This window comes from Haplochromis burtoni, unplaced genomic scaffold, assembly GCF_018398535.1.
Source record: "Haplochromis burtoni strain Fernald_Lab_line unplaced genomic scaffold, NCSU_Asbu1 Contig_1, whole genome shotgun sequence".
NCBI classification, from domain to species: Eukaryota; Metazoa; Chordata; class Actinopteri; order Cichliformes; family Cichlidae; genus Haplochromis; species Haplochromis burtoni.
Window position 1 is genome coordinate 856879 of NW_024582362.1, and position 26646 is coordinate 883524.

The window sequence follows — 26646 nt, forward strand, 5'->3', positions numbered from 1 at the left end:
GGATTGTTTAAACCCTTATTTTATTATTTTATTTTAGTATCGAAAATCTTCTAGTCATTAGGTTTTATAATTTTATAAATTTGTGGCAATAAAATAACTTTTAAGGGGCGTTACCTCGTTGTGCCTATCGATAAACGGTCCGACCATCATATCAATAATGCTAAACGTAGCTAGCGCAACGATACATCTGACAATGATTAATCCAGAGTTATAACTGCGAAATGGAGGAACCGACCACTCCTGTACGACAGCAGCATAAATTCAATGTTGGCAGGCTTCAGAGATATCTGACTGCCAAGACACTTTTGTCAAACAATGACACCCTGACTGTAAGACAGTACAGGTAAGGTAGCCAGGTCTGTCTTCATTTTGTAGTGTCAAAGTTAATCTTGTGCAAATGTTTCGCCTGCTGATAACATGCTAGGGACACTCTCTTATCTTTTCAGTGCTGGTCAGTCAAACCCAACTTTCCTAATCCAGACGCCGTCAAACAGTTATGTTCTCAGGAAGCAACCCCCAGGTGAGCTGTTGCCAGGAGCTCACAAGGTAAGGCTCCCCCCACAGTTGTTGTAGTTTTGGTTAAAAAATAAATAAAATATTGTTAATGTCCTGAGTTAGTTTCCTCACTTAAATTTTTACTATTTTAAATGGATAGGTTTAGTTTGTTTTTATGTGTTCTCCTATAACTAATGCTTCCTCGTGCTGTCTGTGTTTTAGTTTAGTTTGGGTTAACTGGTGAATCACTCTCTTAGCACTTATCCAGTTCAGGGGTTTCTGGAGCCTGCCCAGCCATATGTTTTCAATACGTGCTTTAATTAATTCTCATTATTTTTGGCAGCAACCACAACCTCAAGTGGTAAACAGCAAATAAGTCAATAAATAAACTGGGGGATATTTTTACATTAGGATTGCGTGTAGGTTAAGATGACCTGCTGAAGATCATTCCCAGCGAGACAATGGGAAAGAGGTGATTTAAGTGACTTTTAAGGTGGTATGGTTGTTTTTGCCAGACAGGTTGGTCTGAGTATTTTAGAAACTGCTGATCTACTGGGATTTTCCTGCATATCCATACCTAAGGTTTACAGAGAGAATGGTCAGAAAAAGAGAAGATATTCAGTGAGCAGCATTTATTTGCTCTGAAGTGCCTTGTTGATATCAGAGGTCAGAGTAGAATAGACTGACTGCTCTGAGCTGATAGGAAGGCATAAGCAACTCAAATAACCACTTGTTCCAACCAAGATATGCAGAAGAGCATCTCTGAATGCACAACACGTCGAACCTTGAATTAGATGGTTTACAGTAGCAGAAAATCAAACCGGCCCACACAGTCACATTTGATACAATAAAGCACGATTGGGATGTGGTGGAACCAGAAATTCAATCATAGATGTGCAGCTGACAAATCTGCAGCAACTGTGTGATATCATTTCAGTATTTATAAAACAATCTCTGAAAAATGTTTCCAGCACCTTCATGACTCTGTGCCACAAAGAATTAAGGCAGTTGTGAAGGCATAAGGTCGTCTAATCAGTACTAGCAATGTGTACCTAATAAAGTCGTCATCGTTTATAGTTTGGTTTTATGGTTGTATAATAACCTTGTTTTGACCACTGAAATAGTTGACAGATACAGACAAAACACAGTGGTTTTGTGCATCAGGTAACAAGTCACAAGTTTATTTTTCAGCCTTGATCTTTTTTTAGTGAGAATTGTTTTTTTTATATGGTTTGACTGCAGGATTTACGTATTTGACCAGAAATGGGAATATGTGAGTCAGGGAGCGCTCAATGATAAAAAAATAAGCTCAAAAGTTTTACAAAAATGTTCCTGGCCACAAATCTGAGCGGTCATTAGACGACCATGTAGCAGATTTCCTGGAAACAATTATGGAAATGTTGTTTTTTTTATTACGTGTTTAGGATATAACCAAATTGGCTATGTTTAGTTATAAAAATTAAGCTATTTTTTTAATAACCCGAATGAATATATTTATATCTAATGAAAGCTTCATACGTATTACTTATGTTTAATACTAAATGTTGCTTTACATTTACCATCTGTGCACAAACACTGTTTTGTGTGACCTTGTAACTAATTGGATTTAATCAAATGAAAGAGCTCACTTTTCCCCAAATGTTTGGGAAAGTAGCACGTGATCATATTAGCTTCACTCAGTGGGTGAAGTTTCTCATAGAAGTGGATTTTTCGGCTTCGTTCACAGGTGGACAGGGAGTATCGAGTGCAGAAGGCCCTCTTCTCTGTTGGTTTCCCCGTTCCACAGCCCCTTCTGCACTGCGCTGATATTGAAGTCATTGGAACAGAGTTCTACTTAATGCAACATGTGAAGGTACTTTTTTTTTGCACTTAGGAGTCACAAGTCCCTGAATCTAATATTTTTTTCTAATGTTTTTTTTCTAAGATGAAAATATTATTTTTGTTTGACGGCAATCGTGCAATTCTGTTTATTAGGGGCGCATATTCAGGGATCTTCGTCTACCTGGAGTGAGTCCAGCAGAGAGAACAGCTCTGTATGTGGCTGCGGTGGAAGTCCTGGCAAAGCTGCACTCACTGGATCTGCCATCAGTGAACCTTGAAGCATATGGAAGAGGGCCAGGTTATTGCAGGAGACAAGTGAGTTAACACAACATTGATTAAATCGAAGTCATTTTACTGTTTATTTGATCTGGAACTTAGTCACGATTTGTGAAATTAAAGAATGTCTTTTTATCTGTAAAGGTTTCCACCTGGACCAAGCAGTACACTGCAGCGGCCCACAGAGACATTCCAGCCATGAATGAACTGTCTGATTGGTTGATGAAGAATCTACCAGCCAGTGACAATGAGGTGACCCTTGTCCACGGAGATTATCGACTGGATAACTTAATATTCCATCCAACAGAGGTACACTTTGTCTGATCTTTATTTTTAGATCTTTGCTACATTTGTCTGTGAATACTTCACAAAGTCTGTTTTGTGTGATAAGGCGCGTGTGATCGCTGTGTTGGACTGGGAGCTTTCTACCACTGGACATCCCCTGGCAGATCTGGCCTACTTCCTTATGCCACAATACTGGCCTGCAAGTCTCAGCGTTATCAGCACGATGGGCAGTTTAAAAGGAATAGAGGGTAACGCCAACAACTGTTGATAACTCTGACAGTGATTAACATTTATAGACAGTGGAAAAACAGATTTGTTGTTTTCAGAAATTTGTATTTGATTATGATTTTATATCTGTTATTTATTTGTTTATGTCTGCTCACAGTCTTGTCCCTCTGGTCTTATTCCTCAATGAGCAGGTATCCCAACTGTGGAAGACCTGATCTCCATTTACTGCAGGTGCCGGGGGATCCCCCCTGCATTGCCACAACTGAATTTCTACTTGGCCCTGTCTGTCTTTAAAATGGCAGGAATTGCCCAGGTTTGTACCAAATTTCAACACTAGGCTGATTTTCTTTTTTTTTCTTTTTTTCTTTTTTTTTTACTGGCATACAGTATTGTGCAACTCACAGCGCCATACCTCATTTCCTCATATTTAATTAAAAGTTATAGACAAGCACATAATGTAGTCACTTAATCTTTCATTAAAATTAAGATTTTTTTAAAATTATTATTTGTTTTTCGTAGGGGATCTACGCTCGTCACCTCCTGGGTAATGCCAGTGCACCGAATGCAGCTCAGTTTGGCCAGTGTGTGGAGCCCTTGGCTAAGGTTGCCTTGCAGCTTGGGCAGAGGTAGGTTTCAGTAATGAATGAATTCCTTGTGCAGCAATGCACTGATATCCTTTGACACATTCAGACATAACTTTAGCATAAACACTCTGCTATAGCAGGAAAAATTTTTTAAATCCTTCGTCACTGAAGGTCAAAAAAACTGATAGATCCCACCTGTTGATTATATGTAAGACAGCTGCAGTTGGAATTTGACACCCAGCTGTTGCTTCTGATATTCCCTGTTAGAATTTTAACATTTGAAATGTGTTTCATGCCAGGCCCCTCACAGGTCCAATAAAGGACAGATTGTTTTTCCAGACAGCTAAAGGTCGGGCTGTTCTCCAGCAGGTCAAAGATTTCATGAGACAATATGTGCTTCCTGCTCAGAAGGTCAGTTCCAAGAGCTGCCAAGAACAGAGGGGTTTTGTGTGCATTGATGAAATTTTAACTTGTGTACACAGCAGTTCGTTTCTTCACTGAAGGCTAATAAAGTAGAGTCAAAGAACAATGTGTCTCCTGGTTACATAAAATATGCTGCATATGGGCATCATCACATGGCAGGGCTTTGTAGCATTCTCACGTAAAGTGAAACAGATGAAGAACCACAAGCTCTTCCATGAAGCTATCTCTGCAGGAATATATTGTTGAGCTGATGTTACCATTGAGTGCCTGGAATGCTTGTAGCATCAACATGAACTCACTTGACAATTCACTTTGTGGAAAAATATTGTTGTTCCTTAGGAGGTTGCACAGTATTACACCAAACACGCTGAGTCTCCACAGAGATGGCACACCCCTCAAATTATAGAGGATCTGAAGGTATGTAGGGTTGATTTCTTTTGTTTTTGTTTTTTAAAATTAGTAACTCAGTCTCTTTTTTTACACAAATCCTACATAGTTAAAATGACAGATAAGGGGAAAAACCCTCCAAAACAAAAAAATACAACCACATGTGATAGAGGACTGTCTAAGATTAAGTACTAGTCCAGAAAGTTCAACACCCAAGTTTATTTGACTCTTGTGTAAATAGCACACCTGAGACGCCCACGCACTGCAACCCATCATTAGTATTTGGCGTTTGAACAAAATTACTATTATTTGTGTCTGCGTGGATCTGTTCCAATTTCTGGAGCTCTGCTTGTTATCAGCATAGACAGGGAAAGAAGCCGTGGCTTGCATTTTCACTCTGTATAATAACATGTGTCTGTGTGCAGATTAAAGCCAGGGAAGCCTGGCTGTGGAACCTGTTCCTGCCTGCAGTCAGTGGGCTCACCCAGCTGGATTATGCCTATATTGCTGAAGAAACCGGCCGCTGTGTGTTTGCCCCTGAAGTCTTTAACTGCCAGGCTCCTGGTAAAATATCTACATCAAAGACCTTTGATAATATTACAGATCATTTTTGTCCCTTACTTTGCTCTACTAGGATGGACTTGCTCTTTGTATATAGAAGCTAGACTGCATTTTCTCTCCTTTTTTATGAGTAGGATTCTCTCTAGTCAGGAAAAAGACTCTCCAGATGTCAACATTTCAACCTCGTTTTAGTCATAACACTCCATTTTGGGGTTTTAAAAATATATCTTCCAAACCACACAAAAATCTCCAGATTCAGCTTTTTCAATCAAATCAGTCTTCCACGAGAGCATAAAGGTTCCCAAATTCAGCTAGTAATTACTGGAAGATTATGACTATTTTTTTTTCCACAGACACAGGAAATATGGAAGTGCTCCACATGTTTGGCAGTGAGGAGCAGAAGAAGAAATGGCTGGAACCTTTACTCAGAGGAGAGATTCGCTCCTGCTTCTGTATGACAGGTAGTTCCAAGAACAGGTCACAAAAAAATGCTTAGAGAAAAACATACCAAAATCTGTGTTGGTGATTGAAAACAAAGTTTGAGGAATCTGTCATATCTATAAGCATAGCTTTCTTGGTGTAGTTTGGAACACTTTCTGTTATGAATTCATAAAATTTCTTCCCTTTTCCAAAGTATTTCTCATGTTCACTTCTCAAAATATGTGTTGTGGTCTTCAGTCACATTGTTTTCTGCTAAGTGCAGATTGTGGTCTTGATTAGGCTAAGTTATAGAAGGCATGGCTGCTACTGACTGCGTGAAAGGCCCTTCACACGCCAATAGCAAACACGAGATCCCGATGAGTAATTTCTCCCTGTTTTGTTCTCTTTTGCTTTTAATGCTGCCTGGAAACAGCGACATGCTGCTGCCAGAGGTGATTACGCTGGTTTTGAACATCCTTGGTTTTAGTTTTTTTTTTAAATTATCAACACATAGAGATTAATAGTGTTTTGGATACATTTTGTTTTGCACAGCAGTGCAGTCATTTTCCAGTATTGAGTAAAAGTACTCAGTCTGAAGTGCTGAAGGAGCCAGACATTCTTGTCATTTGTTTAAAGTGGCTTTGATGAGTTCTCAAGGTCTTCTGGAGGTCTTTTAAAGTTTTCTTCATTTTCATTGCAGTTCTTATACCTCACCATTTTCAGAGGAATCTTTTTTTTCCTCCCTGTTTGTTTGTTAAGCCACTTAACGCTGACCTATGAGTCATTTCAGTGCTAAAAGGCACCCAGTTCAAGGGTTGAACCAGTGTTGTGTCTACTCATAGAGACAACTTGGCAAAGAAACACTGTTGCTAGCAGCCTGTCGCAAAAACACATAATTTGTTCCCATGTCTTTATTTAAACATGGGTTAACAGTTTTGTTGTCAGATCCTGATCCACCATGAAATACCATCTGGAGAGCATCTGATTGGCAACTGCTTCACTTTTTATCACAACAATGATCCCAAACACACTGCCACTGCAGCAAAAGCATAGCAGGATAGAAAAGCACACAGTGGGACGCTATCAATCCTGGACTGGCCTCTCCAGACTGCAGACGTCAATATTATTGATGCAGCGTGGGATCATCTTGACAGAGAATAAAACAAAAGGCAGCCAACATCCAAAGAAGAGCTTTGGATGTCCTTCAAGAAGGAGAACTATTCCTGAAGACTACTTAAAGATATGACAAGAAGGTTCAGGCTGTGAAGAAGAAAAAAAGAAAGTCAGATCAAATATTGATTTTTCAAACCTGTCAAAATTGTCAAAATATATTTTATTTCCAGGTATGTTTGCACATTTTTAAATACATCACTGCAACCATTTTCCATTTTCCTAACAAAATCTAAAGAAATTAGGGAGCAAAAGAAGAAATTAGCACTTTTGCACAGTACTCGATTACACTGGATGATGAGGAGAACCCTTTGTTGTGCACTGATAAATAATTTAAACTTCTTGTAACGTCTGCTGTATATTTGAACCCTTTGGCCGTGAAGGGAAGCTTAAGATAATTTGGGTTACCAGACGTGTAAAAACATGAGTCTGAGTTGAGTTTCATTAAGTATTGTGATATGTTATCAGTATTGTCGTGGTACTTCCTGTAAAATAGTACTTCCTGTGGTCCCCTCCTCAGAACCTGATGTGGCCTCCAGTGATGCAACCAACATGGAGTGCAGTCTTCACAGGGATAAAGACGACTACATCATAAATGGGAAAAAATGGTGGAGCAGCGGTAAGTATTTGTTTTTTTTAGCTGGCATTTGTTTGTTCATTTGTCTCCTGGAGACATCAGCTTTGGCAGAACTGCCACAAAAGCAGTTTGGAGTGTTTTTAGTGTTTTGTCAACGATGCATCTATGTACGAAACTTGAATGGGGGCCAAGTTTGAAGATGGGTGTGCTCCAGCCCATGTGTACTGAGTTTAGGATGCCGGAAGTAACTGGTTTTGCTGTTAGCTCATAACTTTGTTTGTTCCTGTCGCCATGGCAAATTGTGGCCTTGGAGATTCTTAATGTTGCAGGGAGTACCCCACAGGAATTTTGTAGTATGCTGATGTCAGCTGGAAAATGTCCCAAGTTTGCAAGATTAATGAAATGTTGCAGGTGTGATTTGACATAAACAGCAGGACTGAGTGCAACAGCTACAGAGAAGAAATTAGTGCTGTGGCTCGTGTGATTTCATTGCATTTACTTTAGAGAGCCTAAAGTCTGTAAACACCAAGCAGTTGTTTTATCACAATCTCTGCTTTAAAATATTTTAGAGCAAGTCCCCATAAACCAAAGAATGTTTTTAAAAGGGTGAACCTGAAAGTGTTGTTGATCATAAATGTCTTAAAGAGCCTTTCTCAGTAAGAGATGGGTTTATGCAATCAAAATGTTACTGTAGCAAAGCAGCGCAGAGATGCATATCAAACCAAAGTGCGAACATATGGGCAACAAAAAAGAGCAACAGACTCTTGCGGGAAGGATTATATAACATAAATAATTTTAAAAGTCAGAAAAACCTTGGCTTCATGCCTTTCTGAGAAACCTGGCTTCAGTTTTCCAACAGGTTGAACCAGTATAGGATCATGGATCAACTGGCATTTTATTTCTAAATGATGAGTCATCACACATGAATCAACTTTCAAAGACAACAAAATGGCCTTAAAATCCTAAAATAAATGCGCTGCTGCAAACAGTTGCAGTGCCCCGAAAAAATATTTGCCTATTTCCCAAACGAATCATCAAACGAACAGGTTAAAAAAATCTCAAAGAGCAACACATCACCCCTACTCTAAAGAAACTCAAGAACAGCTGAGAAAAAAAGTCATCAACGTCTATCAGTCTCGAAAGTATTACAAAGCCATTTATAAGGTTTTGGGACTCCAGTGAACCACAGTGGGGGCCATTATACACAAATGGAAAAAACTGAATTGTGTGGAACCTTCCCAGAAGTGGCCTGCCTACCACGAGCACATCAATGACTCTTCCAGGAAGTCACAAATGAACCCAGAACGTCATCTAAAAAACTGCAGATGTCATTTCCTTCAGTTATGGTCAGAATTCATGATTCAACAGTAACAAAGAGTCGGGACAGAAATGACATGTGTGGGAGAGTTCAAGGAGAAATCCACTGGTGACCAAAAACACACAAAGGCTTATCTCACATTTAACAAGAAAAAAGCCATCTTGATGATTCTTAAGACTTTTGGGAAAAGATTCTGTTGACTGATGAGACAAAAGTTGAACTTTTTGGAAGGTTTGAGTACATCTGGCATAAAACTAATACAGCATTTCATAAAAAGAATATCATACCAGCAGCATGGTGATAGTAGTGTAATGATCTCGACGACTTGCCGTAACTGATGGAAGAATGAATTCTGCTCTCTAGTAGAAAATCCTGAACAAAAATGTTCATTCAGTTCATTCCCTGAAGCTCAAGTATCAGAAACACACCAGCAAGTGAACCGCTGAAAGGCTAAAAAACCAAAATGAAGGTTTTGGAGTCCTGACTTAAATCAGATTGAGATGCTTTGCTAAACTTAAACAGGCAGTTTATGCTCGAAAAACCTCCAGTGTGGCTGAATTAAAACAGCTCTGCAAAGAAGAGTGGGCCAAAATTCCTCCACAGTGACGTGAAAGACTCACAGCCAGTTATAACAAAAGCTCGATTGCAGTTCTTGCTGCCAAGAGTGTCCAACCCAGTTATTAGGTTTAGGGGGGGCAGTTACCTTTCCACACAGGGTTAGGTAGGTTTGAATTTTAAAAAAAAAAGTTTAAACCTTAATAAATTAAATTTACTTGGTTTATATTTGCCTAATATTAAAAATAGATTGATGATGTAAAATATTTTGCAAATATGCAAACGAAAATGAAAAATAAATAAAATCCGGAAGGTGCAAATGCTTTTTCACAGCACTGTAAGGTCATGGATCCACTAAATCAGCTGACATCAGCTTACTTCTAAATGAGTCATTATATACGAGTCATAATGAAAGAGAAATTGGCCTTAAAATCGTAAAATAAACGTGCTTTTGCAAACATTTACAACTGTTGGGTAAATCTTACTAACACTGCATTCATGCTCACAGGCACGTGCGTGTAGGCCCTCAGTCTGTGTGTTAATGCTCTGGAGGTTAACACAAATCTGTGACTCATGTGTGAATCACTGTTCTTCTTGGTCATTTGGACTATCTTTGTCTTTATAAACAAGCTTGGTGTTTAACATCCTGCTTGACTTGATTTGATCGTGATAGTTAAATGTCAAAAACTCAGAGTAGTGGTTTTGTTTTCCGCGTAACCTCCTTAGACCCAAATGACGCTTGCAGAGTCTGTGTACTCCGAGGGCTTCGCTTCCAAGTTAAATGAAAGCAGCGGCTTGTTGTTTTTATTAATTGGAATTTCTTTTCGCAACTGAAAGCTTGAAATGCTGCAGTTTTTAAAAAAATAAATTGAGCAGAATTTCTGCAGCTGATCATTTTTATCTAGCGCACAGTTTGACTTTATCATTCATCGGCGGTTATGTTGTCCTTTTCGAATGTTTTTCTTTTGACTGGAAGTGAAAATTCCATCAGGAGAAACAAATCTTATGAGAATTTCCTTTCCTCGCATGAATATATCTCTCTGTCGGAAAAGAATGTGGGTGTGATTGCGGGTTCTTTCATACTTTGTGTGACCCATTGTCACTTTTGTTGCAAAACGTATGATACTTGAGTGGAAATCAGTTTTTTCTTTTCCTTTTTTTTTTTGTTTTTGAGTGAGACAAGATTTCCATATATTCAATCCAACTTCGTTCGAACAAAAGTAGAAGTGAAACCAGTGGTTATTGTATTCAGATATTTTATTTTTATGGAAGGCGTTTCTATGGTAAAACTCATTCTTTCCTATCACAAAAGTAATATGAACTCGCAGTTCCTCACTGATGTGCTATGGGTGTTTTCCACAATATGATTTCCAAGTACTTGGGAATCCTTAAAGAGATGGATCTCTGCCTTTATTTGTGCAGCACTGTTTCCAATAACAGAAACGACAGACTTTTTCATGCTGTATTACGTCATAATCGCAGAGCATTCCTAGTTGCGATCTCTTGACTGCTGCTTTCTCTTAGAATTACCGATCATAACTAAAAGCTACCGAAAATAACCCTTAATTTAAAAAATGCTGTCCATAATCCACACGCACTTTCGCGTTCCCTTTTTCTCTAAAGCTGTGTGGTGCAAAAGGCAGTTTGTTGCTAGATGGAAGGGTCTATAGACATTTCCAGTACAGCTTTGCGGTGTGGAAGCTATTGAAGCTGGTCCCATAGGCATGTTAATGCACTACAATGATTCCCAGACGTTTAGTGTTTTATCTTCAAGCCACAGGCGTTTGTATTTGCATACACGCTCACGGAGCTGATATACATGCTTTTCATTATTAGCAGTAGCTGTGAGATTGTCAGTGGAATTACAGAAGACATAATCATTTTGGCTTCAGTCAGGCCACAATATGTTAAGTCCAAAAAACTAAGCAGTGTTAGCACTGTTGTCTCACAGCAAGCAGATCCTGAGTTCAACTCCAACACCATCTGGCCAGGCTGTGTTACTGTTCAGGAAATAAAAAGATGAAAACACCTATCCAACCGTGTTTTTACCATAACTTTCAAAGGCATTGTTCAGGTAAGCGGAATCATGCAGGATTTGGGGCTCACTTTGGCTTATGTTGTCTTATGATATGCACCTTTAATACGCTTGTTTATCCAGTCGTTTCTCTGTTTAGAAATTATTCAACTTGTGTCCTAAACATGTGCTAGACACACCTAGTTTGGGGATCATTCAATCACGCTTCTAAGGCATTGCTCTGGAAAAGAATGACTAACAAGAGGGAAAGAATGGTAAACAGTGAATTCATGTTTGTCTTTGATGTTCATGAGGTACTTGTGGGAGTTGTGATCAAGAATTTTGACTCTTCTTTGTTGCTGTGTAAAAAGGCTTGAGTAAACTTTGACCTCTTGGTTTATCACCCGTCCACAGCAAAGGGCTGAGCCTAGATTCTAAGTTTAAAGCATAATCTGGAAAAAAAACGGTGGATTGGGTTTTACTGCAAACTATAAAACTTGTGTTATTGAAAGGATAAAAAGATTAGATGAAAACAGCAGTCGCTCTTTAAACTTCTCCAAACAATATTCAGCTTTGATAGCATGGTGGGGTGCTTCCTGCTGGTTGCTGTCCTGTCTTTGCTTGCCAAATGTTTTTCCACTCGATGGGTCACCCACTGTGCAGTCAAGTCATCCGTCATCCCAACCCAAAACCACGGGATGTAATGAAATGAGATGCAGATGAGCTCGTTTAAGGCGGTGTAAACTGTAAAGCTGTATTCGATTAGTTGCAAAGAACTCGAGAACGAGAGCGTCAGCTGCACTCAGTTGCGACAGATGCGTGTTATTGAAAACTTTGTTCGTTTATTAAACAAAATACATAATTTATACAAAATACTTTGCTGGTTAGTGCATATAAATTCACTGTACATATACAATTATTAAACTGAGAATTAACATTTATATTTATGGGGATCTGTCTTGCATGTTAGTAAGGGAACGTAAATATATTTATACTGTGTACATGCAATTTTGTATATAAGTTTACAAAAAAATAGATAAATATTTCCAATCTTAAATAGTAAAGGTGCTGGTGTCTTGTTCTTCTGAATCCGACTGGGATTGGGTTTGATTACACGCTTGGAGCGCAATCTCCACGGGCTCCTCGTTGACGTGTCTCTGGTGCCTTCCAAGTCGCTGTCCAAGGTGTTTGGCAGTCTTTAGAACGTGACTCCTGAAGGACGACCCCATGAAGGCGTACAACAGCGGGTTAATGCAGGCGTGGGTGAGAGCCAGGCTTTCTGTCACCTGCATAGCGTGATCCAAGCCCTTGCTGACATCACAGTCGGTCACGAGCATGTAAATGATGTCCATCGCTCGGCAAAGCTTGACTACCGTGTAGGGCAGCTGGGTGAGCAGGAATACGGCCACCACAGCCAGGAGGACCCGCAGGGCTCGCCACTTTTTCTCTCGTCGCACCGCGACAGCCTTACTCAGCGCCAGTCCCACTCGGCAGTAGCACACCACCATGACCAGGAAAGGTATCACAAATCTCAGGATCACCTCAAGCAGCTCCAGGGAAGCCTTTGCAGGTCGGGCCATGCTGTGCGGGTAGATGGCTGTGCAGCTGATCCTGTAATGGGTGTGCTTCACTGTGGAGAAGATAAGTTCAGGAAGGCCGAGAATGCTGGCTATAGTCCACAGCATGAGGCACACCAGGAACCACTGTCTCCTGACTTGGGATCTGGTGCCAGCTCTGCCCGTTGGATTTTTGGTTACAGCGCGGTAGCGATCCACACTGATGCACGTAAGCATCAGCATGCCGCAGCTGAAGTTGGTGCTGTAGAGGAAGGATGTGAGCTTGCAGGCTGCCGTACCCAGCATCCACCCGTGGACAGCATCGGCTGCCCAGAAAGGCAGGGTGAAGAGAAGCAGCAGGTCTGAAATGGCAAGGTTGAGGATGCACACATCCGTCAGGGTTCGCAGTTTCAGCCGTGACGTGTAAACCACCACTACCAAGGCGTTTCCCGCCAGGCCTACTATCAGAGCCAGGGCATAGATGACCGGAAGGAAGACGCCGGCAAAGGAACGCACTGTTTCCTTGTCACAGATGGTGTGTTCATAATTGTAGTCGTAAGTTTCATTTGAATCATCGTCGTGGTGATAGTCAAAGTCGGCCATACTTTTTCTGTGGGAAAAAAATACAAGAGAAAAAAAGAGAAACATTTCTTTAAAAGCTCCACCTTTTTAGTTGGTAATGCTGTGGTACAGTTTACTCTGAGTACCAACAATTGAGTTCTTGTCCATCATTAACATGTATGCATCATTTAACAGAACAAGAACCCCCCCTTTTTTTTTTTCTTTTTTTTTTTGTACCAGGAACAGGAAAGGCGAGTTCTTTGTGTGTTCTGCATCAGAGGAATCTTTCCTGCATGGTTTCCCTAATGGCTTTAGCTCAGCCTGTCAGAAATGAGCGTGTGGGCTTGAATAAACTCCAGTAGGGGAAAAAAAGAGAGACAATAGAGTTACACATTTTCTAGTGAAGTTTTTGAATTGAATTACTTTGTATTCCAGTGGGTGCTGAGTGATCTACACACTCCAGAAAATGGTAGCTTTTGATTTGCTAATCCTTTAATTACAGGGAAAAAGATGTTCTGCAAACTAATGATGTCTATTATGCAATTCACAGGACTTTTTTTTTTTTTTGGAGCTTGTTAACACCAATCCAATTTCTGGTATTTTTTTAAAGTTTAGTGAGGAGGAAGTATGCGGAGAAAGGCCTGAGAATGTCATGCAAGTGCGGGATCTTTTTCTGCCAGATTAAAATCCAGGATGTTGGTTTTTACTATATGTGGCATTTGCTGGTTCAACAGGATGTCCCATTGATGTGACTCTTTCATTCAGACCCATTGTTGTGTTAGCCAAGCTGTTCCCTGCCAGTAAGGATCTCACTCAAGCATTAGCAAGTGGGATACTGTGCCTGCGTGGATACTTTTACTGTCACAAATAGATACTTTTTTTTCCTGTTAGATCCAATAATCCCTTGAAAAAACTAACTGAGCTCCAAGGACAGATCTTGCATTGTCCCCCTGTATATTAGAAACCATAAATCCCTTTTCATTCAGGTTTTTGTTCATTTCCTGAGGAAGAAGAATTGAGGAAAGTGCGAACTCCGAACAGCAAAACATGTTACGTTGCGGATGATGTAACGTCTGGCTGAGGACCAAGAGGTGATGCATTGAATATTTTGCACGTCAAGAGCATTTTTGGCAACTCACACTTGTTACAAAGATGACAGCAGTCCCTTAACGAGCCATATAACAAGTGTCTGTCTTCTGAATTGGGAGTAGTAGTTACTGAAGCAGATGTTCACTGGAACATTTAGAAAAATGTCAAATATTGACTTTTGGCTACAGATGGGCTTCGTGTCAGCTGGGGTTTTTTTTCAGATTTTTTTGTTTGTTTGTTTTCACAGCAGCTATTTGGCTGTTTGGATTTCACTAGTCAAATTAATTAAAAAAGATTAAAATGATTTTATTATCAATTATATGTGTACTGCACATACATGTAGAATAAAAGGAATTAAGAAAATGGAAAAAAGATAAAAGGACACTCCAGGGAGGATATTTTAAAAAATTGAACCTATGCACAGTAGTGGCATCAGTGCAAATAAAGTAATGCAAGATGATGTAAATGGACATATAATAGATATACAAAATATTATAAATAAATAGAGCAGCTTATAATATACACATACAATAGCAGGTATGACACTAGGATATACATAGAAAATGTATTTAGGTGAAAACTTTTGTAGTTGAGTTAAGTCAATATTGCTTTGGTAACATACATGAGTAATGATATTGCAAATGCAGGTGATTTTATTGTTGTATCAAGAGCCGTTAATCGAAAATATATGAATATTTTTCAGTTATTTTTCTGCATGCTTTGCTCAAAGGTGTCGAACACGGGCATTATTGTGTACACCTTCTATGAATTTGTGCATTTTATAATCTTTAGTTAAGCAAAATCTATGACACAAAGTTGATATAGTCCAACAATGCTTATAGTAATAATGATATACTACCTGTATTTAGGTAGAAGAGTAAGAGAACAGTTTGTTTACAAAGAGCTATGCGCTCATTAGAAAAGAAGAGCAACACAAACCTAACACAACAGTGTTAATGAGGTAATATAAAGAAGCTTAGTCATAAAATATACCAAGCAGGACTTTGACTGTGAGTCAAAGACTAAAGTTAACCGTTCACTAAGTAAAACAACAATGCACAACATCACATATCTCTGTGTATAATAAGTATATGTAAAATGTAGCTATGTATTTAATGATGTAGTTTAAAGATTTAAAAGTGTAATATTATTTAAAAAAACAAAAGCTCAAGGAAGGAATATGAGGAGTATATCTCTTGTCAGTATACGTTACACTAAAGGGTATGAAAGAAAAGTCAAAATGCTCTTACCGTGTTTTTGTTCCTGTCCAAGAACCGTAAAGTTAACACTGATCCGTTTATTGTTGTGTATTCTGAGGGAAAAGGTTGCATGCACTCTGGCACTGCAGTGACTAATCTCTGCTTCAGCCAACCCCACTCCCTTCACTTCTGACACTGTAGGAGCGTGTCCCTTCACCACGTAACTCAGACGTAGCATTTGTCAGTGTGAGTGCGTGTGCGCACGCACGTGTGTGTGTGTGTGTTTGAGTGTGGATCAGGTTCAAGGAGAAATGTCTAAGACGAATACAAATTCCTTGAGTCGTCTGTTTTCTTATGCTGTGCTGTGCAATGCACCATATAAAGAGAGGCTGTTTTACACACAGGGAGTTCCTATTGGTGGTTGTCCTTTTCTTTTCTTTTTTTTTGTACATACTTCACCAGCCTCATTCCTAGTAGCAGCAGCTTTGGTCATTTGAAATATACAAGTGAAACTAGAGTAATGTTTTTTTTGTTTTGTTTTTTCTACTATTTCCTTATTTCTGCTTCCTCAGAAACGTTCAGCTATTTTTTGACTGCCACACTCTTATAAATATATCAAACAAAAATATACAAGACAATTGGATTTGGGCCAGAAATAAATAATGAAATGTATCCATAAAAATTCCAGTCAGACAAAGAAAAGGAACATTAGTTTTCATTAGAGGGGAAAAGGGGCCTTTAGCTATGTTAAAATTGCATATTGACTTGATTTCTTTTTTTTTTTTTTTTTTTTTCCAGAAAAATCAGCTGCATAGCATTCTGTCAGGAAGTCTAATTACTGGGTTGGGAAGGTTTAAATTCATACCAGGAATGATATGACATGCATGGGCATGCTTTGGATCATGGACCCTTATGTATGGGTTCACGGGAAAACCTCACCTGCCTCTGGGCCAAACGGGCTTTCCTAAATGTGGTTTATGGGTGGTGTCTGCTGTAAAGTTCTTCGCTACAGTCTGAGAATAATCAGTTACTGTTTGTTTGCGTTTCTGTAGCCAGAGAGTAAATGCAAAACCTCAACCCCTGTCAAATCAAGTTTAAGAATTCACATGCTCTCACGCGTGGTTTTCGTGTTGTGAGAGCTTTTAAACTAAAGATGTCTGCTGCTGTCTGGTGTCCATATGTCCTGTCTGGAGGGGACAGTTGTGCCAGCTGAACCAAAACCTAAACAGGAAGGCGACACCATCAGTTGGTCACCCTGTTTGTGCCCTTAGGGTTTGTCTCAAAGTGGACTCTCAACCAGGGAAATTCCAAAGGATTCTGCAATTGCTCATTCTGTGACCACTTTTGTAATATCTTGTTTAGAGGATCTCTATGATGTTTTTTTTTTTAATCTCAAACTGGTATTATAATAAAGTAATAAAGTTACTGTATTTGAGGAGTGGAAAAAAAAAAACTAACTCAGGAAACCGGTTGTCGTCATTAACATTATTAAGCAGCCACATGGTTACCACATCCGTGACAGCAAAATCCGCAGTTCCCGGCCGCAGTAGGGGTCATGGACTGGTTAAGGATGGAGGCAGTCGCTGAAAAGTTACCAGCCCCATTGATTTATAGCACCAGAAAGCAACGTAACCTGAATGTAAATGACCCACAGGATTTTTGCCTTGTCTCGCCAGGTGCCGGCAATCCCCAGTGCAAAGTGGCCATTGTCATGTGCAGGAGCGGCATTCGGGATGAAAACATCAGGTCAGCAGAACAGTTATGTGAAATATACGTCCACGTTTCTTTGTGGGAACAAACACGCAAAGATTTGTTTCTGCCTTTTTCCAGAGTTTTCTGATGTCATGTTTTTCACCACAACAACAGGATTTTTATTAGTATTGTTCATTTCTAGTTTTGGTTTTATGTGAGATTGTTTTGTGTGTTCCTTTGAACCTTTTTTTAAGAAGCCATTTGTCCCACTAGACTTCTTCTGTTTCTGCTGCCAATATAACTGAAATGGACTTTGCTTAGAGACACAGCCTACTTCCCAGCATGCCCCTTAGCACCGGTCTAGCTTTCTGCCCTGATGTTTGTATAACACATAGGGGGAAAAAAAGTCAGTCTAATGTTGATGCTTGTGTGTGTTAAATTTTGCTTGAAGTTTAATTGGCATAATTTAGGATATTAATTAAAAGAAATTCCTAACAACCACACCCAGAATATAATAACTCTTCTCCTTGGTTTGTCAGCAGTAAAAGGCACACACCCTTGCTTGCAATGAATGGAGATTCCCATCAGTATCATATTTATAGCTGCGTGAAAAACCTGTGAAAATGGCAACTGTGCTCAAAGTATAATTCCATCACATGCTTCGGCTGTAAACCTGTCTCTTAGGCACAGCCAGCACAGTATGATCCTCGTACCTATGGACACAGCAGGTGTAAAGCTCATCAGACCACTCACTGTGTTCGGTCAGGATGGTAAGTTAATGATATCATCTGTCCTTGTTTATTTTTCCCCACAGTATGGGCGTGCAGAGATGACATCTGAGCTTTCCTGACACGATTTAATCCTTGTATCTGTTCTCAGATGCGATCCATGGTGGCCACTTTGAAGTGCATTTTGAAAATGTGCGCGTACCCGCCTCCAGCATTATTCTAGGTAAAAGCCTTTATTGTTTTGCCTATATTCCCAAGAAACAGAATATGTTTGAACGATAAAGCAGTGTTGACTTGACATTTTGTGAATGAGATAATTACGGCCTCTTCTGTTATCTCTCTTTCTGTGTTACACTGTTGTGGTTTCCAGGGGAGGGCAGGGGATTTGAGATTGCCCAAGGTCGCCTGGGGCGAGGCAGGCTGCACCACTGTATGAGAGCTGTCGGACTAGCGGAGTTGGCATTGGAGCTACTCTGCCAGCGGGCTGCCACCAGACACACCTTTGGAAAACAACTGTACCAGCATGTGAGTGAAGCTGTATCTGAAGGAGAGGTTCTCAGAGCTTTGATGGCTTTCTGCCAGTTTTGGGGTTACAGCATACAGGAGAAGAAAAATATCAGGAAATGGGGTTTATAATCGCAGTTTTTGTGCCATTTATAGCAAGTTAAATTCATTTCTGTATTTGCCAGCATTGGGAATGTTTATTCTGCCTAAATAGAATAACATGTACAGTATTGCAAAGAGAGAACCCAAGAGATATGCCAGATTTAAATCTTGGGGCTGTGGCAGTATGTGCTGAGAGATGTCCTACTGTTGACACCTAGTGGACAGCTTTTTAGATGCAGCTAATGGATCTCTGTGTTATCTATTGTCCAGGAAGTTATTGCTCATTGGATAGCAGAGTGCCGTCTCATGATAGAGCAGACTCGCCTGCTTACTCTCAATGCTGCTCATGCACTGGATACACTAGGCAGTCGGGCAGCTCGTAAGGAGGTAAAACTATTTTTGACCCTCACATTTAAAACGACAAAACAAACACATATAAATGTGCTGATATCTTACTTGGGATGGACAATAACATTGTATTTCTAAAACCAATGGCTTCTCTGTTGCATTTTGGATATTTTTATTTTTTTTGAAAGTCATTTTTATCATGACATACACTATATTGTCAAAAGTATTCAATCACTACCTTTACACATATGAACTTGAGTGACATCCCATAATAGAGGTGTTTATGGGAATTTTTGACCACTCTTCCGGATGTCCATTTGTGAATTCCAGTAAAGTTCTTCTGCACCAAACTCGCTAATCCATGTCTTTATGACCTATCTTTGTGCACTGGTGCGCAATCATGAACAGGAATGGGACATCCCAAAACTCACACAAAGTTGGGAGCTGGAAATTGTCCAAAATGTCTTGGTATGCTAAAGCATTGAGTTCCTTTCATTGGAACTAAGGCACCCTAATCCCCCCTCCTCCAAACTTTACAGTTGTCACAATGCAGTCAGACAAGTACTGTTCTCCTGGCAACCGCCAAATCCGGTCTCATCCATCAGATTCCAGACACTCCAGTCATCACTCAATAACTCCAGAGACCAACCTCGCCACTGCTCTTGCACTGGCAGCGTGTTTTACACCACTGCATTTGATACTTTGCATTGTGCTTGGTGATCCAAGGCCTGAATCCAGCTGGTCTGCCATGGAAACCCATTCAATGAAGCTCTCTAGACACTCTACCTGAGCTAATTTGGAGGCCACATGAAGTTTGGAGGTCTGTAGCGATTAACTTTACAGAAAGTTGGCAACTTCAGCCTCTGCTGACCATGCTGTTTTTTGTTTTTACATGGCCTACCACTTTGTGGCCGAGTGGTCATTTCCACTTCATTATAATACCCCTAACAGTTGACTATGGAATAGTCAATAGCTCAGAATTTCACAAATTGACTTGTTGCACAGCTGGCATCCTATTACAGGACCACACTAGAATTGATTTGAGCTCCTGAGAGCGACCCATTCATTCATAAATGTTTGTAGAAACAGTCTGCACGACTAGGTGCATGATTTTATACACCTATGGCTATGGAAGTGATTCAAACACCTGAATTCAATGATTTCGATAGATCAGTGAATACTTTTGGCAATATAGCATATGCAATCCCAGCTTGAAATCACTGTGGGATGGAATTGGGAAAGGGCTGTGGTCTTTTGAACTCTAACATTTATCTTTATCACTGCCTCCTAGATTGCTATGATTAAGGTTGCAGCAGGAAGAATGGCCTGCAAGGTGGTGGACATAGCCATACAGGTATATGGTGGTGCAGGTGTGTCTGGAGACGTTCCACTAGCACAGATGTAAGTTTGGACCCGTCCCAACACATAAATGGGTATTTGATAAATGCCTTCCATGATGCCAATATTACATTTGTCTTCAGGTACTCATATGTGCGGACTCTGCGCATCGCTGATGGACCAGATGAGGTGCACCTCTCCTCTATAGCCTATTTGGAACTCAGAGATCAACTAAAGAAGGCACAGGCAAAGCTCTAAAAACATGGCCACAGCTTCATTACACTGCAGTAAACTATTACTGCCCCGATAAGCATTTTTGGCCCTAACGTGAGATTGCTTGATTTTTATTCACTAGTTGCAAAAACACTGAACTTTAAAATGAAAAACCTTACTAAACATACTACCTGTAAAGAAGCACCCTTACATATGTGCCAGGTGAAAATCAAATAAAACATGATTAAAGTGTCTGCCTCAGCTATTTGTTTAAAAGAAAAAAAAAAAAAATCACTTTATTAGGAATTATTTTTAATGTGAACTACAAAAACAGAAAATGACAGCATGAATAAGACTATTGTCGTCACACTCTTTACAGGTGTGGTCTACCACATGGATGAATTCCATTTGGAGGTGATGGGGAATCAGGAAACACAAGCACGTTATTTATTTTTTTACAATATAAAACAGCAGTGGCGCCATCTATCTGGTACACCAGATGGAAACCCATGCAAAACCCTCCACACTTCATTGTCCTCACTTTAACATCAGGGCAGAAATCTTCAGCTGCCAAATCAGTCAATTTTTATACACATGGCGCAGAGAATAGGAGGGAGGAGTTGGGGAAGAAAAGAAAAAAAAAGATGTCAGTGTTTACTCTTCTTTGACTTTTTGTGAGATCGATGTGGAGACCTTGATTTGGAGCGGGATTTCTTAGCTGTTTTCTTGGGTGTCCTGGAGCGCGATCTCCTGGATCGTTTGGGTGTGCGAGGTGATGACGGTGATCTAAATAATAAAATGGCAAAAATAAACAAAAAATGGGAATACCCAGAAAAGCAAATATCCAATTTGTTGAATATTCAGGTCCAGGACTACATATGTAGCACTTTACTACTCTTAGTGACCACTTCAAGCACATCGAGTATGTTAAAATGTTAATATTAGTAGCGCTTAACACCATCTTACCTCTTGGATGACTTTCTGTTGCTGGATCGAGGAGAGTCTTTATGAGAAGAACGTGAGGATGTGTCTTTAGAGTATGATCGGTCAGAGCGCTCTGATCTTTCGGAGCGCTCTGAACGAGGTGAGGACGACCGGCCTCGTCTGCTGCTGCTCCGCGTTGGGCTCGGTGATCCACTGTGACGACGCTTCCTATCAACCGGAGGGGACAAATATCTGTCACACAGGAAATTAAATAAATCCAATGTTCCATGAATGAAAGAAAAAAAGAAAAACCCTAGATCCACACTTTGGATCACTGAAAGCACGCAGCAATTAAACAAGTGTCTGACCTCTCCTTTCTGGTTGGTGTGTCCTCCTTCTCTTTTTCCTTCTTTAACTCTTTCAACCGTGCCTCAGCTTTTTCCTTCTCTTTCTTTTCCTTCTCTTTTTCCCGCTCCAGTTTTTCTTTTTCTTTTTCCTAAAGGGATAAAAAAAAAATCTCTTGTTAGGTTTTGATTTTATTTTTCATGGCATGTAACAATTATAAACCAGTAATAAATGATCAAAAGTGTGCATTTTTCTTCCAAACTATAAGCACACCTGATCCAATACACACCTTTTGTAGTAGTTTGTCCCTATAATGTTCCACCTGCTCCTGAATACTTTGACCGGGCTTCTTAGGTCTTTTCCCAGACTCCAGCTCATCCTGGAACTTCATGACTTTAACCTGCATGGAGAAATACAATCAACTATTGTCGTATACTGCCATGTGCAGTCTGAGGTCTGTGGTATCTGTAAAGTACCTCTATCTGGGACTTCCGGTAATGGCGTTTACTGGGTAGACATGTTTTAGGTCCGCTCCGCTACATGGCTCAGCATTTACCTAACGAACCTACTTCTTTGAGATTTTGATTCCCAGTTTTGGATGTCTTTTGCCTTTGTCGACTACCAAAGATCCAAAGAATGTCAAAGTCAAAGGGCAAACAAGACCGAGACCGAGAAACCTCGACACCTGCGGCACCTGTAACTGCAGCCGAGATTAGCTTAATGCTCGAGGAGCATAGAGCTGCATTGCTAGCAGACTTTAAGTTATCCTTTGAGGACTTGTCCTCTAAGTTAGACAATGTGCAGTCTGCAGTGCAGGACCACGGTCAACGCATTAATTCTTTGGAATCGACATACACTGAATTACCCACGCCCGAAAGTTTTCTTTTCTCAGCTCATCGTTGATGTTTTCGGAGCGCAGGTGCTTCCCTCACCGCCCGAGCTGGACAGGGCGCACCGGAGTCCAGTTCCGAAATCGACGAAACCACAGCCGGTTATTATGCGATTTCACCAGTACCAAATAAAAGATCTGGTGAAATCCGTGAAGCTCGTAAGGCGAGCTCAGTTACAACGGCCATAGGATCCGGCTATATGAAGATTACAGCACGGAGGTGGTGAAGAACCGAGCTGAGCTTAAAGATGCAATGTCTGAACTTTATAAGCGGGGATTTAAACCTGCGCTCCTCTTCCCGGCTAAACTGCGCATCGTTCTGCCCACAGAGGAGAAAAAGTGTTTTACGTCTGCTTCAGAAGCCGATAGTTCGTGCAGGGTTTGAGGAACGAAGCTGAAGCTCAAAGGCCACAGTGACTTGAATCCTTGTTGACTTACAGGCACTCGGACAATTACAGAGAAGGCAGGCAAGCACTGTATATTTCTGTTATTTCATGGTATACTAGTTGTCACCGTTTTAACACTTGGTTCTTATGTTTCTTCTGTAATACTTTGAATTAATGTTCACTGATCCCTAGAAGGTTTGATTTATATTGGGATATACACTTAGTACTTCAAAGTTAAGGTTGTATGGAGTTCCTATGTAGCAAGAGTTTGGGCTAGGAGGTTGAAGTTGTTGGAATATACTGCGGTCACCTTAGTTCAGAATGGGACCTAGTGGAGGGTGGGGGGGGGAACTATGCTCAAGCAGATTAGCTTTTCTCCAGGAGATTCATTTGCGAGCCAAAGATCATAAATGACTTAAACCTCCATGGATAGGTCATATGTTTCACTCAGACATAGATAGTAGAGCCAGAGGACTGGCAATCTTAATTAGGAATAAAATACATTTTTCTCTCACTAAATTGATTGCTGACAAAAATGGACGATATCTAATTGTTGTAGGGACCCTCATGAATAACCCAGTTGTTTTAGTGAATGTCTATGCCCCAAACTTTGACAACGCTCTGTTTGCTAATAATCTTTTGAGGATGATTCCTGACTTAAATACACACCTCCTGATCTTCGGAGGTCATTTGAACTGCGTTATTGACCCAGCTTTAGACAAATCTGCCCTTGTGGCAGTGGCAGATTTGTCTAAAGCTGGGTCAATAACGTTCACACGTTATTGACGTAGACAAACAGATTTTAATTTCCACCTAGCTTCTTCAGGATTTAGATATCTAGGAGTGCATATTACCAGTTCATTTAAAGCTTTGCGAACAGCAAATTTTAACCCTTTGCTGACCTATGTAAGGTTGGCTTTTCAAAGGTGGGCAAATCTTCCTGTATCACTTCTTGGCAGGATTAATATTCTAAAAATGAATATTCTACCCAAAATCTTTTTCAGTGTATCCTATTGTTTCTACCTAAATCCTTTTTCAAATCTGTGAATCGAATGATTTCATCATTTATATGGGCAAATAAGACCCCCAGGATTAGTATGACCTCACTACAACAGGGTAAGCTCAGTGGGGGTCTTGCTCTGCCCAACTTGATGTTTTATTATTGGGCACCCAACATTCAGAAGTATACCTATTGGCTGAACGATCCTCAAGCTACTTGGTGTTGCCTTGAGGCTCAATCATGTTTCTCTTCCTCACTCTCAGCACTATTATTTTCATCCCTTCCTGTTTCCCTGTTACGATTCACAGACAACCCTGTTCTAATTGGCTCTTTAAAAATATGGTATCAATTCCGGCGTCACTTCAATTCAGTCTCTGCTTCTGCTCTGACCCCAATCTGCAACAACTACCTCTTCCCCCCGTCCCTGGTGGACTCCTCCTTCCATATATGGGCAAGAAAAGGTATCAAATGGTTTTATGACTTTTTTAAAGATAACATTTTTCTCAGTTTTAGTGACCTTTGTTCTTTGTATGATTTGCCCTCGTATCATTTGTTCCGCTACTTTCAAATAAGACACTGTGCATCTTCTATCTTGCCAGAGTTTCCAAGTCAGCCTCTCAAGCCTTGGTGGGAAGACTTGTTCCAGTTGAAGCCTCACAGTAAGGCTCTAATATCACAAATATATACTTTAATTATGGCATCGGGCAATTACTCAACCGAGAAAATTGCTTCGAGTTGGGAACAGGAACTGGGTCTTCAGTTTGTTGAAGGTTACTGTGACAAAGTAATTGACAAAATTCATTCCTCAGCCTCATGTGCAAGACTCGCCCTTATTCAGTTTAAGACGGTATACAGATTACACTTCTCAAGATCTAGACTATCTAAAATATACCCCGGCATTCCTGACCTGTGCAACAGATGCAACACAATCCCCCGGCAATTTAACTCATATGTTTTTTGCCTGCCCGTCACTTCAATTATACTGGACTTTTTACTTTGAAGTGCTCTCTCATGTTTTGAGCGTTACTCTCAAACCATGCCCACTAGTTGCCATTTTTGGTGTTTCTGAGGACGCCACCCTAAACCTTAGTCGTAAGCAACTGGATATTATCGCTTTCACTTCACTGCTGGCACGGCGTCTAATTTTGCTGTCTTGGAAAGCTCCTCACCCTCCAGCCCGATCACGTTGGCTGGAAGATGTTATGTTCTTTTTAAAAAGTGAGAAAATAAAATTCAGACTCAGAGGAAATGTTAATAAGTTCTCGCAGATGTGGCAGCCTTTTATCATTTACTTTAACTCATTGGAAACACTTAACAGACTAACTTTAGTACCATGGGGTTCTTTTGTTCTGGTTTTGGGGGGGGCTTTTTGTTGTTTTTTTGTTGTTTTCTTGTGGGTTTTTTTTTTTTTTCTTCTTTTTCTTTTTTCTGTTTTATTGTTATCATCTGAATTTTAATGGCCTAATCTGTCTTGATATATGTCTTTGTATCGGTTGGTACTTGCTGTATTGTGCCTGATATGTCAAATTACATGTGCAAAACTTTATAAATAAAGAAGGGGGGGGGGAAGAAGTACCTCTATCTCTCTGAGCTTAGAGCGCTTCTCCTCGTTCATTTCAGACATCTTTGACTTAAAGTCAGAGTCATCTCTGATCGGGTTGGAATAGCTCTGATTATCTTCTGAACGAGGGCTTCTGTCCTCATCACTGTCCGCATCATCCCTTTAGAGGTGAACACAATTAATTTTTTTAAACAAAGGCGTGCCAAGGCATTCACAAAACATCAAACTCAAAAGGCAAACACACACACACACAAAAACTTACTTTTTTGTTTCTTCTGGCTGCTCAAATATCTCCCACTTGGAGGTTGTCACAGCTGAGGAGCAAACAAAGGCAATTATATGAGTCAAGTAATTGCAAAACCCTCACGCCACCTATGATAACATAATGTAGGTAACAACTAATCTGACACTTTAAAAGGCCTCACCTTGAGATTCTAACTCTGCCTCATCCACTGCTTCCCATTTCGATGGTGCTACCTTGAAGGGAGCATCCTTGGACGGATCCACTATATTAACAGAAAGAAAAAAAAAGAGAGAAAAAAAAAAGAACTGAGTCGCTGGGAAATTGATGGATCCAACAACTCTTGGAAACATGCTTTGCTATTGTATGCACTACTCACAAGGTATTCCATCTAGGTCTTCTTCCATGGACTTGATAGGAACTCCATCTAGGTCATCCAGAGGGGCTCCATCGATTGGTGCCCCATCAAGGGGAACTGAGTCAATGGGCACTCCATCCACGTCCTCCAGTGGAGTACCATCTACATAATCCCCGATAGGAGCCCCATCAATGTCGTCTGCTGGCTCAGGCTTGATACAAATGTAGAGGAAAAAGAAAAAACATGGAAATTTAGTAGCAGCATGGTAAATTTTCAAAGCAATAATACAATAACTTTAATGGTACTGAAAAGACTAAATAATAAAGCCTCACTTACCTCCACAACAAGGCTTACAGGCTCCTTCTCCACAGCGAGGTTTACTAGACCAAGGAAGATGTTCTGCAGCTTGATAAGAAAAGGGTCAGGGTACACAGCCCAGTCCTCCCATGCCCGGAAACATGACATTACCCGTTGCTAGCGCACACACACACACACACA

General features: G+C 40.3%; 3 protein-coding genes across 3 annotated transcripts in view; 1 reads left to right on the top strand and 2 right to left on the bottom strand.

The window, feature by feature from the left end:
* The first annotated feature begins 104 nt into the window (after window positions 1-104).
* Window positions 105-20697, top strand: acad11 (acyl-CoA dehydrogenase family, member 11). Its single transcript, XM_014341289.2, has 20 exons — window positions 105-343; window positions 447-546; window positions 2222-2347; window positions 2470-2631; window positions 2737-2901; window positions 2984-3125; window positions 3297-3418; window positions 3625-3731; window positions 3989-4100; window positions 4452-4529; window positions 4925-5063; window positions 5414-5521; window positions 7171-7269; window positions 17196-17265; window positions 17896-17981; window positions 18091-18162; window positions 18310-18464; window positions 18816-18932; window positions 20185-20294; window positions 20375-20697. The coding sequence occupies exons 1-20, from the start codon at window positions 222-224 to the stop codon at window positions 20487-20489; spliced, it is 2307 nt and encodes a 768-aa protein (XP_014196775.1). The 5' UTR covers window positions 105-221; the 3' UTR covers window positions 20490-20697.
* Window positions 11935-15895, bottom strand: ackr4b (atypical chemokine receptor 4b). The gene is made up of 2 exons (XM_005912350.3): window positions 15571-15895; window positions 11935-13280 (listed from the first exon to the last, which is right to left on the bottom strand). The coding sequence occupies exon 2, from the start codon at window positions 13271-13273 to the stop codon at window positions 12167-12169; it is 1107 nt and encodes a 368-aa protein (XP_005912412.1). The 5' UTR covers window positions 13274-13280; window positions 15571-15895; the 3' UTR covers window positions 11935-12166.
* A 38-nt stretch (window positions 20698-20735) lies between the features above and the next one.
* The window catches only part of LOC102295301 (U2 snRNP-associated SURP domain containing), a gene marked incomplete in the record, with an annotated part of 20584 nt that continues 14673 nt past the window's right edge, over window positions 20736-26646 (bottom strand). Inside the window, 9 exon segments of the mRNA XM_014341228.2 lie at window positions 20736-21230; window positions 21411-21596; window positions 21737-21864; window positions 22003-22113; window positions 25565-25709; window positions 25812-25863; window positions 25975-26055; window positions 26170-26359; window positions 26485-26622. Of these exon segments, the coding sequence (XP_014196714.1) occupies window positions 21092-21230; window positions 21411-21596; window positions 21737-21864; window positions 22003-22113; window positions 25565-25709; window positions 25812-25863; window positions 25975-26055; window positions 26170-26359; window positions 26485-26622 (1170 nt within the window).

Excerpts from the sequence above, each read along its gene's own strand:
- ackr4b (XM_005912350.3), bottom strand. The coding sequence starts at position 13,273 with ATGGCCGACTTTGACTATCACCACGACGATGATTCAAATGAAACTTAC.
- acad11 (XM_014341289.2), top strand. The coding sequence starts at position 222 with ATGGAGGAACCGACCACTCCTGTACGACAGCAGCATAAATTCAATGTT. Across the intron at positions 2,632-2,736 it reads CAGGTTATTGCAGGAGACAA|GTTTCCACCTGGACCAAGCA; the intron begins GTGAGTTAACAC and ends TTATCTGTAAAG. Across the intron at positions 3,126-3,296 it reads CAGTTTAAAAGGAATAGAGG|GTATCCCAACTGTGGAAGAC; the intron begins GTAACGCCAACA and ends CTCAATGAGCAG.